The sequence below is a fragment of the Homalodisca vitripennis genome, chromosome 5 (genome assembly GCF_021130785.1).
Source record: "Homalodisca vitripennis isolate AUS2020 chromosome 5, UT_GWSS_2.1, whole genome shotgun sequence".
NCBI classification, from domain to species: Eukaryota; Metazoa; Arthropoda; class Insecta; order Hemiptera; family Cicadellidae; genus Homalodisca; species Homalodisca vitripennis.
In genome coordinates this window covers 23,441,093-23,454,219 of record NC_060211.1, presented here as the reverse complement: position 1 = coordinate 23,454,219, position 13,127 = coordinate 23,441,093, and the positions used below count along the sequence as shown (strand labels likewise).

Below are 13,127 nucleotides of genomic sequence, written 5' to 3'. Positions count from 1 at the left end.
GTTTGATCAAGGCAGTAGTCATGATGGACTCCTCTTGCTTCATCATCTGCGGGAAAGCATCGTCTTCACATCTCCAGGAGGAAATCAAACTCGAATAGTCTTGTTTGGGTTTTACCTTCTCAGGTCGTAAAATAAACGGACCAATATCTAACCCACCCTTACAGCAAGGCTGAAATAACAGTTTTAGTTCCTCGTTTCGTGCTGTGGACGCAAACGATATTAATGACTCTTTTGAAAACACATTTTCCATTATTTTATTTATAGCTATCTTCTGTTTTCCCCTCTCTTTGATTGAATTCTTCAACAGTTCAGCTGTTTTTTTCCCGATAAGCAGTCTTTGCGAGTTGTTCACTTTGTGTAGTAGTGAGGAAATTAGTTTGTTTTGTTCGTTTCTCAATATAGACGGACCTTTCGGATGTAATGAGAATGCACTGCCTGCTTCAAATACAATACTTTGATGCCTCTGAGAAGACTTTATAATTGCAGTAAGCGAAGGACAATATATGGAAGAGCTGTTAGGCATGTGACACCCAGATCCGGTCACCATTGCAAACTCTCTCCCGTCGTCTGTTAGAAGAGCTATTGCATTTCTTGAACTTATAGAGGACTTGGATGCTCTCCTGCAGCTGCAGAGTTTGCGATGAAACATCGCCCAAGACTTACAGCTATTAATATCGTCTTCGGAATATTCGGCTATTGCCTTTCTTATTTCCGTTTGGATCAATTCAAGTTTCTTGGATCTGTCTTTAACTCTGATACGGCAGACTGTTAAAACGCTTGGGGTCAGAGAAAGGTTCCTCTTGGAAATCTAGCAATTTCTAATCGATAATTCTCCATCTTGAGAAGCACCGGAGAATCCTTTGCTTGTGCCAAAAAATTGCAGTTCTTAGTTCTGATCATTATTTCTTGAATAGATCTTTTATTGGAACATATCTCCTTAACTTTTTGTAATTTTTGAGGACTTACAATCGCAAGAACTTCTAATATTGAAACAACTAACTTTTCTATGTTGGTGTTGACTAGAATAATGACGTCCTGGCTCTCTTTCAGCTCTATCTTCACTTCCGTGTCAACTTGATGCACGATTTCCACAGTGTAAAATGGCAAAGCTGAAGCTTCAAGTATGTTTGGCTTAGAGCGCTTTGGAAACATTTTCAGACTAAACAAAATAACAGTGTGTTAAAAACATCCTCAATAAGTTTAGTTTTTAAACCATTAGCTTAGTTCAGCTGAATTTGGTAGCTCTCCTTAAAAATCCGGAAGTATTTTTAAATTTTTGTTCTAAACAAAGTTACAACACATTACATTAGACATTAGTTTTTAAACTTGGTCTTCATTGGAAAACATCTTTTTTAATTAATAAAATTTGTAACATTTCCATAATATAGTATTAAATTTAGTAAAATGTAAATAAAAAGTTTATTAGTCTACTAAACCACATTATGCAGTCAACAATCAATAATGAACGAGAGAGATTTATTTGCCTATAAAAGAGTGGGAAGGGAGAACGCTTCAATAAGTAGCACAGATATAAATTCTTGTTAGTAAATTTTATAAAAATCACATTATAAAGGAGTATTGCACATTACACTGGTCAAAGCCATACGTTGCAATATGCACTCTGCATATGCATCTGAGGCTGCAGCATCGACGGCAGTGGTTGCAGCAATAGCCACAAAGTGGTGCATGTTTACCTTAAATGACAAGATTTCTCCTACAATTTACAAAAAAGCTACAGTATGTGTAGTAGTATAAAATTGATCAAAACCACTCATGGTAATTTATATGATAAAGAAGTTTTTACAGTTCCTAATGTAATGAACTGATTAAGCTTTTCATTTTGAATAGAATCTTAGTCCATTATCTGAACTACTTGGACCAGGGTAAATTCACATACATACTACATGGATTTAACGATTATTCAAAGATTTCAAGACGTAAAACAATTTAGTTTTCAAGTTAAAAGAGCATGTGCATAAACCCATGAAATGTTATAGTTTGCTTGTATTGTATACCCTGTAATATACATTTTCTTTTCCTGAGTGTTCTGATTCTTTTATTATTAATAGCATTTTATTACTGCTCAATTGTAGACCAAATCGTGCTGAACCAAGCTGAGACTTGTGTTTATTTGGGAAATCCGCTTGAATTAATAAACTAATTCTGTAATTTAGAAATGTAAACACATATAAACTACATGGTAAAAAAGTGCTATTAATTAAATTCTTGAATTTGAGCATAATTCCCTATAATATGACATAAAACACTGCCTGAATTCATAGTTAAATACTTTGGTATTTTTTTCCAATCTTACACTAAAATTCAGACTAATTATGACATAAATTTAATGTTTCTACCAACTAAGTCTTAAACTTGTACCATGTTGTGCAGAGTATTAAATACAGGAATCTTTGTTTCATAATTTGAATAATTACGTATGATTACATATTCTATAAATTGTCTATGCAGAAATGAAACAAAATAGTTTCTCATCTATAATAATAGAACAAGAATATTTATTTTTTGTTACATAAAAAGTACATTTTTTAAACTAAACAGAAGGAAACTTGATGTATAACACTCATTGATATAAACATAACCATTCCTTAAATAAATTAAAATAAAATAATATTACTATGAGAGAGTATTATTTAAACAAAAAATATATTTTAAATTAAATAGAACAGAATATTTAAATAAAATGTACAGTGACTTCGTAACTAATGACGAGAAAATTAAGGATCTCAGAAGGCTAAGCTTGATTAGAGGTTCCATTTTTAACATTAAAGATTAGGATACTGAAATTGGTCACGCTCATAAATGATTAAGAAAGAAACATACCAGTGTTAAAATAATAATATCAATACTTTTATTACTCAACATCAATATACCAATCATATTACTTTAACATAAGTCAAGGACTGTTTTCATAAAACTACACAGACAAGGACTGTGGGATCCAATTTATTTTTGAATGTTCATCAGACTTTCAAGATTTTCTAAAAAATTAACCACTCTTTTAGTAAAAAAATTTGACTATTTGAACTTTTTCTATAATCATGAATTTCTAAATCTACTTCTATATGAGTTACAGTACTGAGGTGCATTCCCTCTTTAATCATGAAAAATCCCAAAACTTCTAACTAAAAAGATTTGTTCAGAGGTAATATTTTTACATTTTTGAATAAGGGCAATGCAGGTTTTCCTTATGATGTTTTTACAATTAATCTTATTAGATGTTTTTGTATGGATTGATATAGTGTTAGTGTTTGTAGTATCTACCCAAAATACCAATTCATATATTCTATTCTACTTTCCATTAATGAGAGATATACTTAGCAAGCAATCTACCTACAATCTTAACATTTTTATTACATATATCTATGTCAGTGGATAAAGTAAACTCAGTTAAATGTTTTATCAGTTAATTCTTACTAAACAAGATAATTTACAACATCTTTTCCTATGAAAATCGACTATTTAGTGTATTAATTAGATAAACTAAACTTTCCGTGTGTTGTGTAAGTATTTACTGAAAAGCACTACATACAAAGTGTGAGATTCCATTCCATTGTGCAGAATTATGGTGGAAAAAGGATGCTTACTACTCTCACCGAATACCACTGTAATATGGTTTCCAGTCCGTTCTACTGAAAATTCTATAGATGTACAAGGGCAATGAAAATTAAGAATTGTAATTTAACATAGGAATACCCAGAATGCTGAGAAATCCATTAACGAACCCCTTGTGTTTTCTTATGCACCCTCCTGAAGTAAGCTAATACACAAAGTAAGTAACTAGTGAGTTAATAATGTTGCCTGGTTCGTCTCACCCACCAGTATTCAGGGAACCGAAAACTTACTTCCTCTTGTCCATGTGAGAAGGGATGCTCAGCTGTTGCACTGTTAGCAGATGGAGGCACACAACCTTCTCCACATCCACCTCACCCTTGGTGTAGATCAGCTTGTGGAGAGGAGTATGCTGGAAAAGCGTCCAAGCATCAGCTCATAAATCTCTACAAATATTAACAGGCACCATAAACACTATTACGACAGATAGTATCACAATGGTAGATAGAACATTTATTTATAAAATGTTTAATAATTTTGCAATAGTTAAATAAACATTTATATTACTTTTAACAGTACAAAATGATGAATATTGTCATATTAATCTAATCCTATATGGTAGTTCGGTGTGTTATTTATTACCTCCAAACCACTTGTAATTGATTCTCCATCCTCTTGTGCAACCTTTTTGAAAACATCTTTCTTCAAGAGCGATGTCTGAAAATTCATAATTTAAATATATTCAGTTAACAAAAAACAATGAAATACATTGGCAATTTGTAACTTACAAATTTATTAATTGAGAAACTGTACAAATGACAGCTGTATTTAATGTAATGTACTCGTAGCTATGGTAGGAAGGGTTGATTCAATTGAATTTTCAGTTTAGCTCCTGTACACCTTTCTTTTATTGCAGCATCTGGTATCTGACACTGTCTCAGACTTGACTCCTGGAATACAGAGTCATATTCGTCTGAAGAGACCCAAAGAAAGTCTGTGACGAAGAAGCTCAAAACGAACTTTTACATTGTTTCGACATGAGAGACACCTATAAATAGGTGAAGTGGCAGTCTCATTGTCTTATCAAGTTCACAATTGAGTGCACTACGATGTTTCTGACACAATCTCAAAGCACGATGGAGCAACCGAGTTTTCTACATATAACGTAGCTGTGGTAGGAAAGTTGGTTCATTTTGTATTTCACTCCAGTTCACCTTCCTTTTTATTCCAGCGTTTGGTATTGACGCTGTCTCAGACTTGACTCCTGGAATCTGGAGTCATATTCGAGAACAAACACACTTGTAGATTTCAAATTTTGCATGCAGGATCTTTTCTATACAAGGAACATCAAGTTTGATGGTGATTTTCGTGGAATTTGGTTGAGTGTTTTACATTGGTCTTATGTGTAACTATCAAAGCAACAAGAAAATCATAGAATAAACAAATTTTGAAACAGGCTGAGTTAAATCACATCTTAACTTGTTGTATTTGGTGGATTGGTTTGTGAGACTATTGTTACATTCCATCAGATCCTTCAATACTATGTTATAATTTTTTCTAGACAAGATAGAGTTTGATACATGTCCCTCCATGAGATTGGCTGAGCATTAGCAAAGTCTATAGCTCAGGATGATACCTCGAGAATGAATTGAGCTATAAAATTGAAATGCAAAATTATCAACTCCCTACCAGATCATATAAAAACTGCTCCAATTAAAAAACTAAAGTAAATACTCTGGGAATTTCTGGTAGAACGACCAGTCTACTCAATTAAGGAATTCCTGGATCAACTGACCTGAAGAAAAACTGAAAGTCTTACACACCAAGAATTCCTCTTTTATTATGTATTGTGACGTCATTGTATTTCTTAATGAAATTAAAAATAAAGATGTTTGTCTATTGCACATTTTACTAAGCTATCACTAAGAGTTTTGGATAATTCCTCTTCTGTTTGTCTCTCTGCTTTAGTTTCTGATCTGCAGGATATCTCAAGAACAAATTGAGCATTGAATTGAAATTTTGTGCATTGTGGCTAAGCCTTTAAATAGGTAGCATAGCTATCCACATGATATCTGGACAAAAATAAGTTGACATTGACCAGAAAACAACATTGGTGAAACATTAACATCATTAAGGTTAAGGATGACCATAGTTCTGTTGTGGCATGGTTGATAATACAAGTCAGTGAGACCCGTGTTTACACATGATCTACAACAAAATCAAACTTTTGAAAAATGTTTCTCTCTTTAATGGTTTCAAAATTATGAAAATAAAGATGACAGCAGAATGTTCAGGAGAACAGGAGCAGCAAGCCAATATTGGTTTAATTTCCTTTTTTTAGATTTATAAAATATTTTTAAAACAGTGAAAATACCCTAAGAATGTAATTTACCAAAAATTGTGTTTTTTTCATATTGTATTAGTATGTTTAACTTTCTAAATAAAATTGAATTAAAAAAAAGAAAAACCTGTCACCCTCTCCAGTGATCTTTCATATACGTATTGCCAAAAATTGTAGTATAAGATCCCAAAAAATTATACTTTTATAATTATACTTCGTGGAATAACCAAACCTTTTTATCAAATTTTTAATTAAAACAAGCACCATTGGAATTGTAATAAAGTTGCTCAAATAATTGGTGTCTGTTACATATTTTATAGTTATACGTTTTTTTGGACTTTAAATATTTTCATCAGACACCATTTTGTTAATATTAAAGAAAATAACACATTTTAAAAATGTTTCCTTTATCTATTCAAACCGATGTGCTACATGTATAGTTTCCTTAGCTTAAATAGTTCTAGGGATATTAATTTTTGTACAAAAAAATACAAAACGACACATTTTTTGAGTTATGGTTATAGGAAATTTTTTGCTTGAAATGATAAATACTACCAGCTACAGAAGTTTGTCACATCCTTTTGTGAACACTCTGTATATATAATGTAGAAAACCAAACATTACCTCAAAATTCCCCCTTGTCAGATATTTTTCATATTTTGTTCGAAACTGCAATTCTCTAGCCTGTAGAGAACGAGTGTTAATTCCCTCTGCCTTTGCGAGCGCCTTGAGTTCTTTCTTGAGTTGTGTATCTCTGGCTTTGATCTGGAGAGCAGTTTTCCTATCGGGAGTTACTTCATACAGTGACGTAGGTCCGAAACTACCTGAGATATCAGAGGCACGAGTTATCATTGTCTAGGAGTTAACCACAGGATTTAGAAAATTATAGCGTCTTCTTTAAAACACGTTTATGCTGCAGAAATTGTCATTTTATAGGTTAGAATCTGTCGACAACATTGACGTTTATGTTGTGAACTCTGATGACATATGGTTATTTCCAATAGTTATATTGAGCGTGTTAATGTTTTCAGGTGAATTTTTTCCCAAAACAATTGTAAATACTCAAAACTCTAAGTACAGTAGCTCAAAACTTTTTTATAGATTATATAAGGGGGAAAATGATTATGTTTTATTTACTACTGTAATTTGTTGAAGCACAATTTGTAACCATTAAAAATGTTAGTATTGAACAAACTGGTTTCGCCTCCCAAATTTAAGTTTCGTTAGCAAACTACTAAACTATTTCGTGTTTAGAAAAGCCCAGTTTACCATGTTTTGACAATTAGGTTAAGGGTACCAAATTAGAAATATATATTTGCCGGTGGTCACAAGCTGAGGATGAAGATTCGGTTTTAGAATTTAGAGATCATGGCTTGACAGATTAAACTAATTTTGCTTTCCAAATATTGACGAAATATGCACTATTAATTCTAAGCTGATTGGAGTTTAAATTTTAACAGGCAGATTTGTACGAAATCGATTGTAATATAACCAAAACATATGTTTTAATAACTGAATATAAATCCATTGTAGTTTACACATTTGCAAATTATAGGAGAACAATCAATGATCAAAATTATAATGAATAAAAAGTACTCAACTTAGGACCAATCAATCTCCTGGGGATTTGCAGTATGAACTTTGCCTCCTAAAAGAATCGCGTTGCACGATGTTCTGTATAACGGACCGCTATCAATCTCCTGAGGATTTGCAGTATGAACTTTGCCTCCTAAAAGCATCGCGTTGCACGATGTTCTGTATAACGGACCGCTATCAATCTCCTGAGGATTTGCAGTATGAACTTTGCCTCCTAAAAGCATCGCGTTGCACGATGTTCTGTATAACGGACCGCTATCAATCTCCTGAGGATTTGCAGTATGAACTTTGCCTCCTAAAAGCATCGCGTTGCACGATGTTCTGTATAACGGACCGCTATCAATCTCCTGAGGATTTGCAGTATGAACTTTGCCTCCTAAAAGCATCGCGTTGCACGATGTTCTGTATAACGGACCGCTATCAATCTCCTGAGGATTTTCAGTAGGCCTATGAATTTTGCCTCCTAAAAGCATCGCGTTGCACGATGTTCTGTATAACGGACCGCTGTTAATCTTCTGAGGATTAGCAGTTTCTTCAACTTTGCCTCCTAAGGGGGGGGGGGTGTTACTGTATAACAACCTCTATCAATCTCCTGAGAATTTGAATTTTTAACTTTGCCTTCTAAGGGCATTGCTCTGCATGATATAATAACTTTCCTCTATGATTTTTTACGTTTTTGTTTTTCGATGGAGAAAAAATAATAACTTTTTCAGTTGCTTAACACTTGCTTAACAGTTAGAATTAACTGTTAATATCAATCCAAATATGTCATTCCACATTTATTGTTCTACACATCATTCTAATCAAATATTGATTGAGATCTTGGATTTTACACAGCATAATGGAACAAATGGTTCAAACTCACAAAGTTTCAAAAATAGAATGATAAAAATAAAAACGTGACATGTTTGATTTATTAAATAATAGAAATATGAAATTTTACATCACAATAGAATACGGCAGTCTTTATTCCTAAAAAATGAGGTGGACACTTGACATAAAACAAAATATAGAAGCAGCAAAAAAAACCATTTTTCATATTTTGAAAAGTATCTCTTAACGTAGTACGTTAATCTGTGAGGTACCATATTTAAAGCGTTCCGCCCATCCTGTTTAGAAAACTAATTTTTAGAGATTTTATAATAGTACAAATAGAGCAAGTTACTTGTAAATATTATACATGTATTCTTACGTAGTAAGAAATTCTCCATATTATTTTAAGCTATGTATTATGAGGGAAAACCCAATTTAAGGACGATTATTTTTTTAAATTATCGATGTTTGGGAGAGAATGAAGTTCTGGCTACTACTGCCTACGGGTGATCACTTCTCATATACAACAAATGCGCGGTTTATATTATTTACCAATTTAAGTTTAAATAAATGACGGCATCCATACAGAAAAGATTTTAATATGCAATCAGACAAAATGAATTCAAACGAGCATAGCTTTGTCAAGGTCGATTAAGCCCTTTCCTGTCTTCATCACCATTATGCTATCAAGTAAGTTAGGGACTATTAATTTTTTGCTCACATCGCTTGATCGCTCTGCCGCGAGGACCTGCCGCAGTGCTGCTTGTGTTTTGTGGATGCGAGCTTTATCTCTCTTGTTATATAAAATCGTAGATCAGATGATGCGATCCCGACTACAGGAGTCCGGTCTTTAAGAGACATTGCAATAGAATCAGTCTTCATGTGAAATAGCTCCGTCTTTGACACGTAACATTTTAAAGGTGTAGGTCAGAGTTTGTAGATGGTTTTGTTGTGGTTTGTTGATGGTTACAGTGAATCTTATATCGAGAATGAATTGAAACTCGCAATTTTGTAAATTTGACTTAGCCATCACAAGGGGGCTTGTGAAGTTCCTCTTATGTGTGATCTGCCGGTTTGTCTGTTTTCTTAAGAACGCAAGAACGCTGGATGTCTCAAGAATGAAATGAGCAATGGACTTTTGCGTGTAACTTCATTTCTACACGTGAAACGTTCGTAGAGTATGTTCTTGAACGAAATTTGGATGAGCGTTTCCGTAGCCTAACTGTCCACAGGATTAATTTAAAGCGATACCATCTACGATATATATATATATATATATATATATATATATATATATATATATATATATATATATATCTGGTTTGTACTTTATATTTTGCACCAAACAATGTCTACATTATTTTTTGTTCTCTTAGGACAAGGAGCTTATAAATTGCACTTAGTCCTATAAGAACCATAGCGCTGCTTCCGGAGTGACAGGATATTCAGATTGGGTAAGGTTAGGGGGTAGGGGCCGCCTCATATCGAGATCCATGAGGAAGAATTAGGGTACTAATCTCAAAGTCATGTTCCCCCGGAAGAAAGGGAGGCCAGCTCTTGAATCAGCCTCTCGAGTCAAAGCAGGCAGAGGGTGGCACACCCTTGTTGAGGCTAGCAAGAACCTCAGATACTTAGGGAACGAACCCCACCAACTCCAACAGTCATCTCCCGCAGTAGACTAGACCTATCGAATTACCCTTGCACCCCAGAATCTTGACATTTGCGGTTAGTGATGTGCCGCTCCTGGTCATCCATAAGGTTGCCCAGATTGAAGTGACACATCGGTTTTTGCTGTACCCAGTGGTAGGTTCAACTGGAAGGTATAAACCAGCCATAAGTGGTCCCTGCTGGGTTCACATGTATACATAGATGGCAAATAGTTGGACTATAGTGAATGTTAATCCATGGGATTTGACTGAGCGTCACTGAAGCCTAGCAATGGGTCGGCTGTAAACATTTCTTTCTTGAGAATGAAACGAGCTACAGACTTGAAATTTTGCATGCAACTTCGGCAAAGCCTTGTAAACGCGACATGTAGTCTGGGGCACTCCTAACTTGTATAAATACTTGACGTCCACTTTTAAAACAGCCGATCATAGCTATTGACTAAACTGCACTATTTTCTTTCATCAAACCCGTCCTCCTATCTTGTTTGCCTTAAATCCTTTGTTTGGTTTGTGTACCAAATTGCTAATTGGTTCTTTATTATTTAATGAACAGAAATATAGGTGGATTGTTGATCACTTTTGTTCATTAAAATTTTGAATGCTTTTGACAACAGCTTATCATCGAATTTATCACTGATAAATTGCACGTAAGCAACCATTGTTGTTCTTTTCGATTTAATTCGTTATGTGTTATAAAATATGTTCATTGTGGACCACCTGAATAATATCTTATGTGTATCTGGTTCAGTGCCCGATAGCAAATTTGCATTTTATTATTATTAGCAAACAGTGTAGATTTCCTTGAAATCAATGAAGGGATTTGCACTAACACTGAAAACCAGTTGTCAACGTCTAGTTTTGGTTGGTGTCGAAATGGTAGAGTATCGAATGGGTTAATATTATCAAACTATGAATGTTGTATTCTTAACACTGAAACCCAACCGTAAATAGCGTCAAATAGCAGTTAAACGAACCAACGTTATGACTAACATTTTGTTTCCAATCGTAGGGGTAATTCCTGTGTCGATTCCACGAAAACTTGGTTGTGTGTTTTACTGTTTTACTGTTCGGCTCCCGATCCAATGCCATATACTCTACATGAAATGGTCAAAGCTATTAATTAGTCTAAAGTATTTGCCTGGTTGAGGTTAGAATAGCGCAGTGACTAAAGTGCGAATTAATAAGTAAAGAATGTATAAAATGTTATTGCGACAAAATATTGTAATGGTAGTAGTCATCGAGGATGCGTTGTATTATGATGATGACTGTACCCTCGGCTTTTGTTCTTGGTAGATCTGATACAGTTCAGTGTGTGGCTATAATTTCTTATATCTGTTCGCTATAGTATCATATTTTCTAGGTATTAAGAAAAGTTTTGTACACGCAATCTGTTTCGTATTCATTTCATTCATTTCGCAATAAAACTCGCTACTCCCTCAATGATTTTAGCAGCCCTCAAGAAATTTCATCTTGTGCTGGGCGTATTCCTTTGTAATTTTATCTGCAATGGTCACGGGCTCGCTTCGCTCGTTTATTTCTTCAAATATTGACAAATATAGTGACAGAACAAATGGATTGTTAGATGAGTGCCCGGTCACTGTTATTCCTTCAGTTACTGTAAACACTCCGTCCCACGATATCTAGTGATCACTATTGCGGGAAACTATCGTGAATTTATTCACAACTTTGTTCATTTTGTTATAGCATTGTAATACCACGAATATACTAAATCGCGCTATATATATAATCGCGCTTTTATTTTATATATATATATATATAAACTTTATCTAACATGTATTATCAAATAAAAGTTAGATAATACATGAATTCTCATTGCTGTTTACAGTACATTATTACCTCTCAAAATCGACGTTTTATTTGTGTAAATAAAGTTGCTTATTGGCTGTCTGAAGTAACCTGTTTTTTACTTCAATATGACCGTGTGTTACAATATTTTACAGCTTGCAGCAAATACAGCGTGTCCCAAAAAGTCATGTCACGCTTTTAAATAACTTTATTCACAAAGTAAGAATGAGATTAACATATAAATACAAAGTACTTTAAACAAGTTTACCTTAGTACTTCTTTTGGACTTCTTACAAAACAGTTTTGAATATTCTATCTCAACGGCTTTATCTCTTGTTTCTGGCCTATCTCGATGTGTTTGTCTTATAGGCTGCTTGTTTCCTTAAGCTCTTATCTAATCGATAAATGTTGCGTCTATCATGGAGATTATCATGAAACACTTGATAATACCAACGTTGCCCCGGTATCAAAGAATTAAACTTTGCTAGACACAAAACACAGGAACAACAAACAACTGATAACTCTCAACTGTGCTATTTTGGGGCTCCCGGCTTGTGCAAGCGTATTTTCAAAGTGGTCATGGTCGCTTATGCATTGACGGATTTCGTTGAAACTAGTACCGTTGGAATTGTAATAGAAATGTTCAAATAAGTGATATTTAGTAAATTTTTTATATCTATACGGGTTTTTTTTGTAATTTTACTTTAACAATTTTCAACAAACGCCATTTTTGTAATATTAAAGAAAATAACACATTTATATTTTTATTTTCCTCTCATCTATTCATACCTATGTGCCAAATTTAGTTTCTTTAGCTTAAATAGTTGTGGAGATAATTTGTTTATAAAAAATACAAAACGGCGGCTAGCGGCTAAACGAGACATTTATCGACCTATATTTATATTACATTTTTGGTTTTAGATGATGAATACTATCGCCCACAGAAGTTTTTGACACATTTAAGGGAACACCCTGTATATGTAATGACTGCCTTCTCACCTGACGAAGATAGAGATATCAGTCCTTGAAAAGAAGTGTTATACATTTTGTAACGTATAACGATGGCAAATGTTCGAAATCCACTGTTGTGCTTACTAGACTACTAGTATAACATTTCCCCAATTATATTCAGTTTTTTAAAAATAAAAAAATATAAGATTTAACGAACATTTATTAAAGTTAACATTACAATTAAAAATAGGACATCTGAAAGAGGAATATAAATTGCAAAATTCAATTGGGTTTAATATTAAAATAAGAAAATCTTTACTCGAAACAAGAAAATTTATCATTACAGCTTTAGAACTACATTTGCGCATAAATACAAACTTATC

At 33.7% G+C, this 13,127-nt stretch overlaps 1 protein-coding gene across 1 annotated transcript; it reads right to left on the bottom strand.

Annotated features, from left to right (window-relative positions):
* Positions 1–783: 783 nt before the first annotated feature.
* Positions 784–7,352, bottom strand: LOC124361847. The gene is made up of 4 exons (XM_046815872.1): positions 6,536–7,352; positions 4,213–4,287; positions 3,864–3,982; positions 784–1,159 (listed from the first exon to the last, which is right to left on the bottom strand). Exons 1-4 carry the CDS (start codon positions 6,761–6,763, stop codon positions 784–786), a joined length of 798 nt encoding a protein of 265 aa, XP_046671828.1. The 5' UTR covers positions 6,764–7,352.
* Positions 7,353–13,127: the final 5,775 nt, after the last annotated feature.

Excerpts from the sequence above, each read along its gene's own strand:
- LOC124361847 (XM_046815872.1), bottom strand. The coding sequence starts at position 6,763 with ATGATAACTCGTGCCTCTGATATCTCAGGTAGTTTCGGACCTACGTCA. Across the intron at positions 4,288-6,535 it reads TGACAAGGGGGAATTTTGAG|ACATCGCTCTTGAAGAAAGA; the intron begins GTAATGTTTGGT and ends ATGAATTTTCAG. Across the intron at positions 3,983-4,212 it reads CAATTACAAGTGGTTTGGAG|CATACTCCTCTCCACAAGCT; the intron begins GTAATAAATAAC and ends ACGCTTTTCCAG.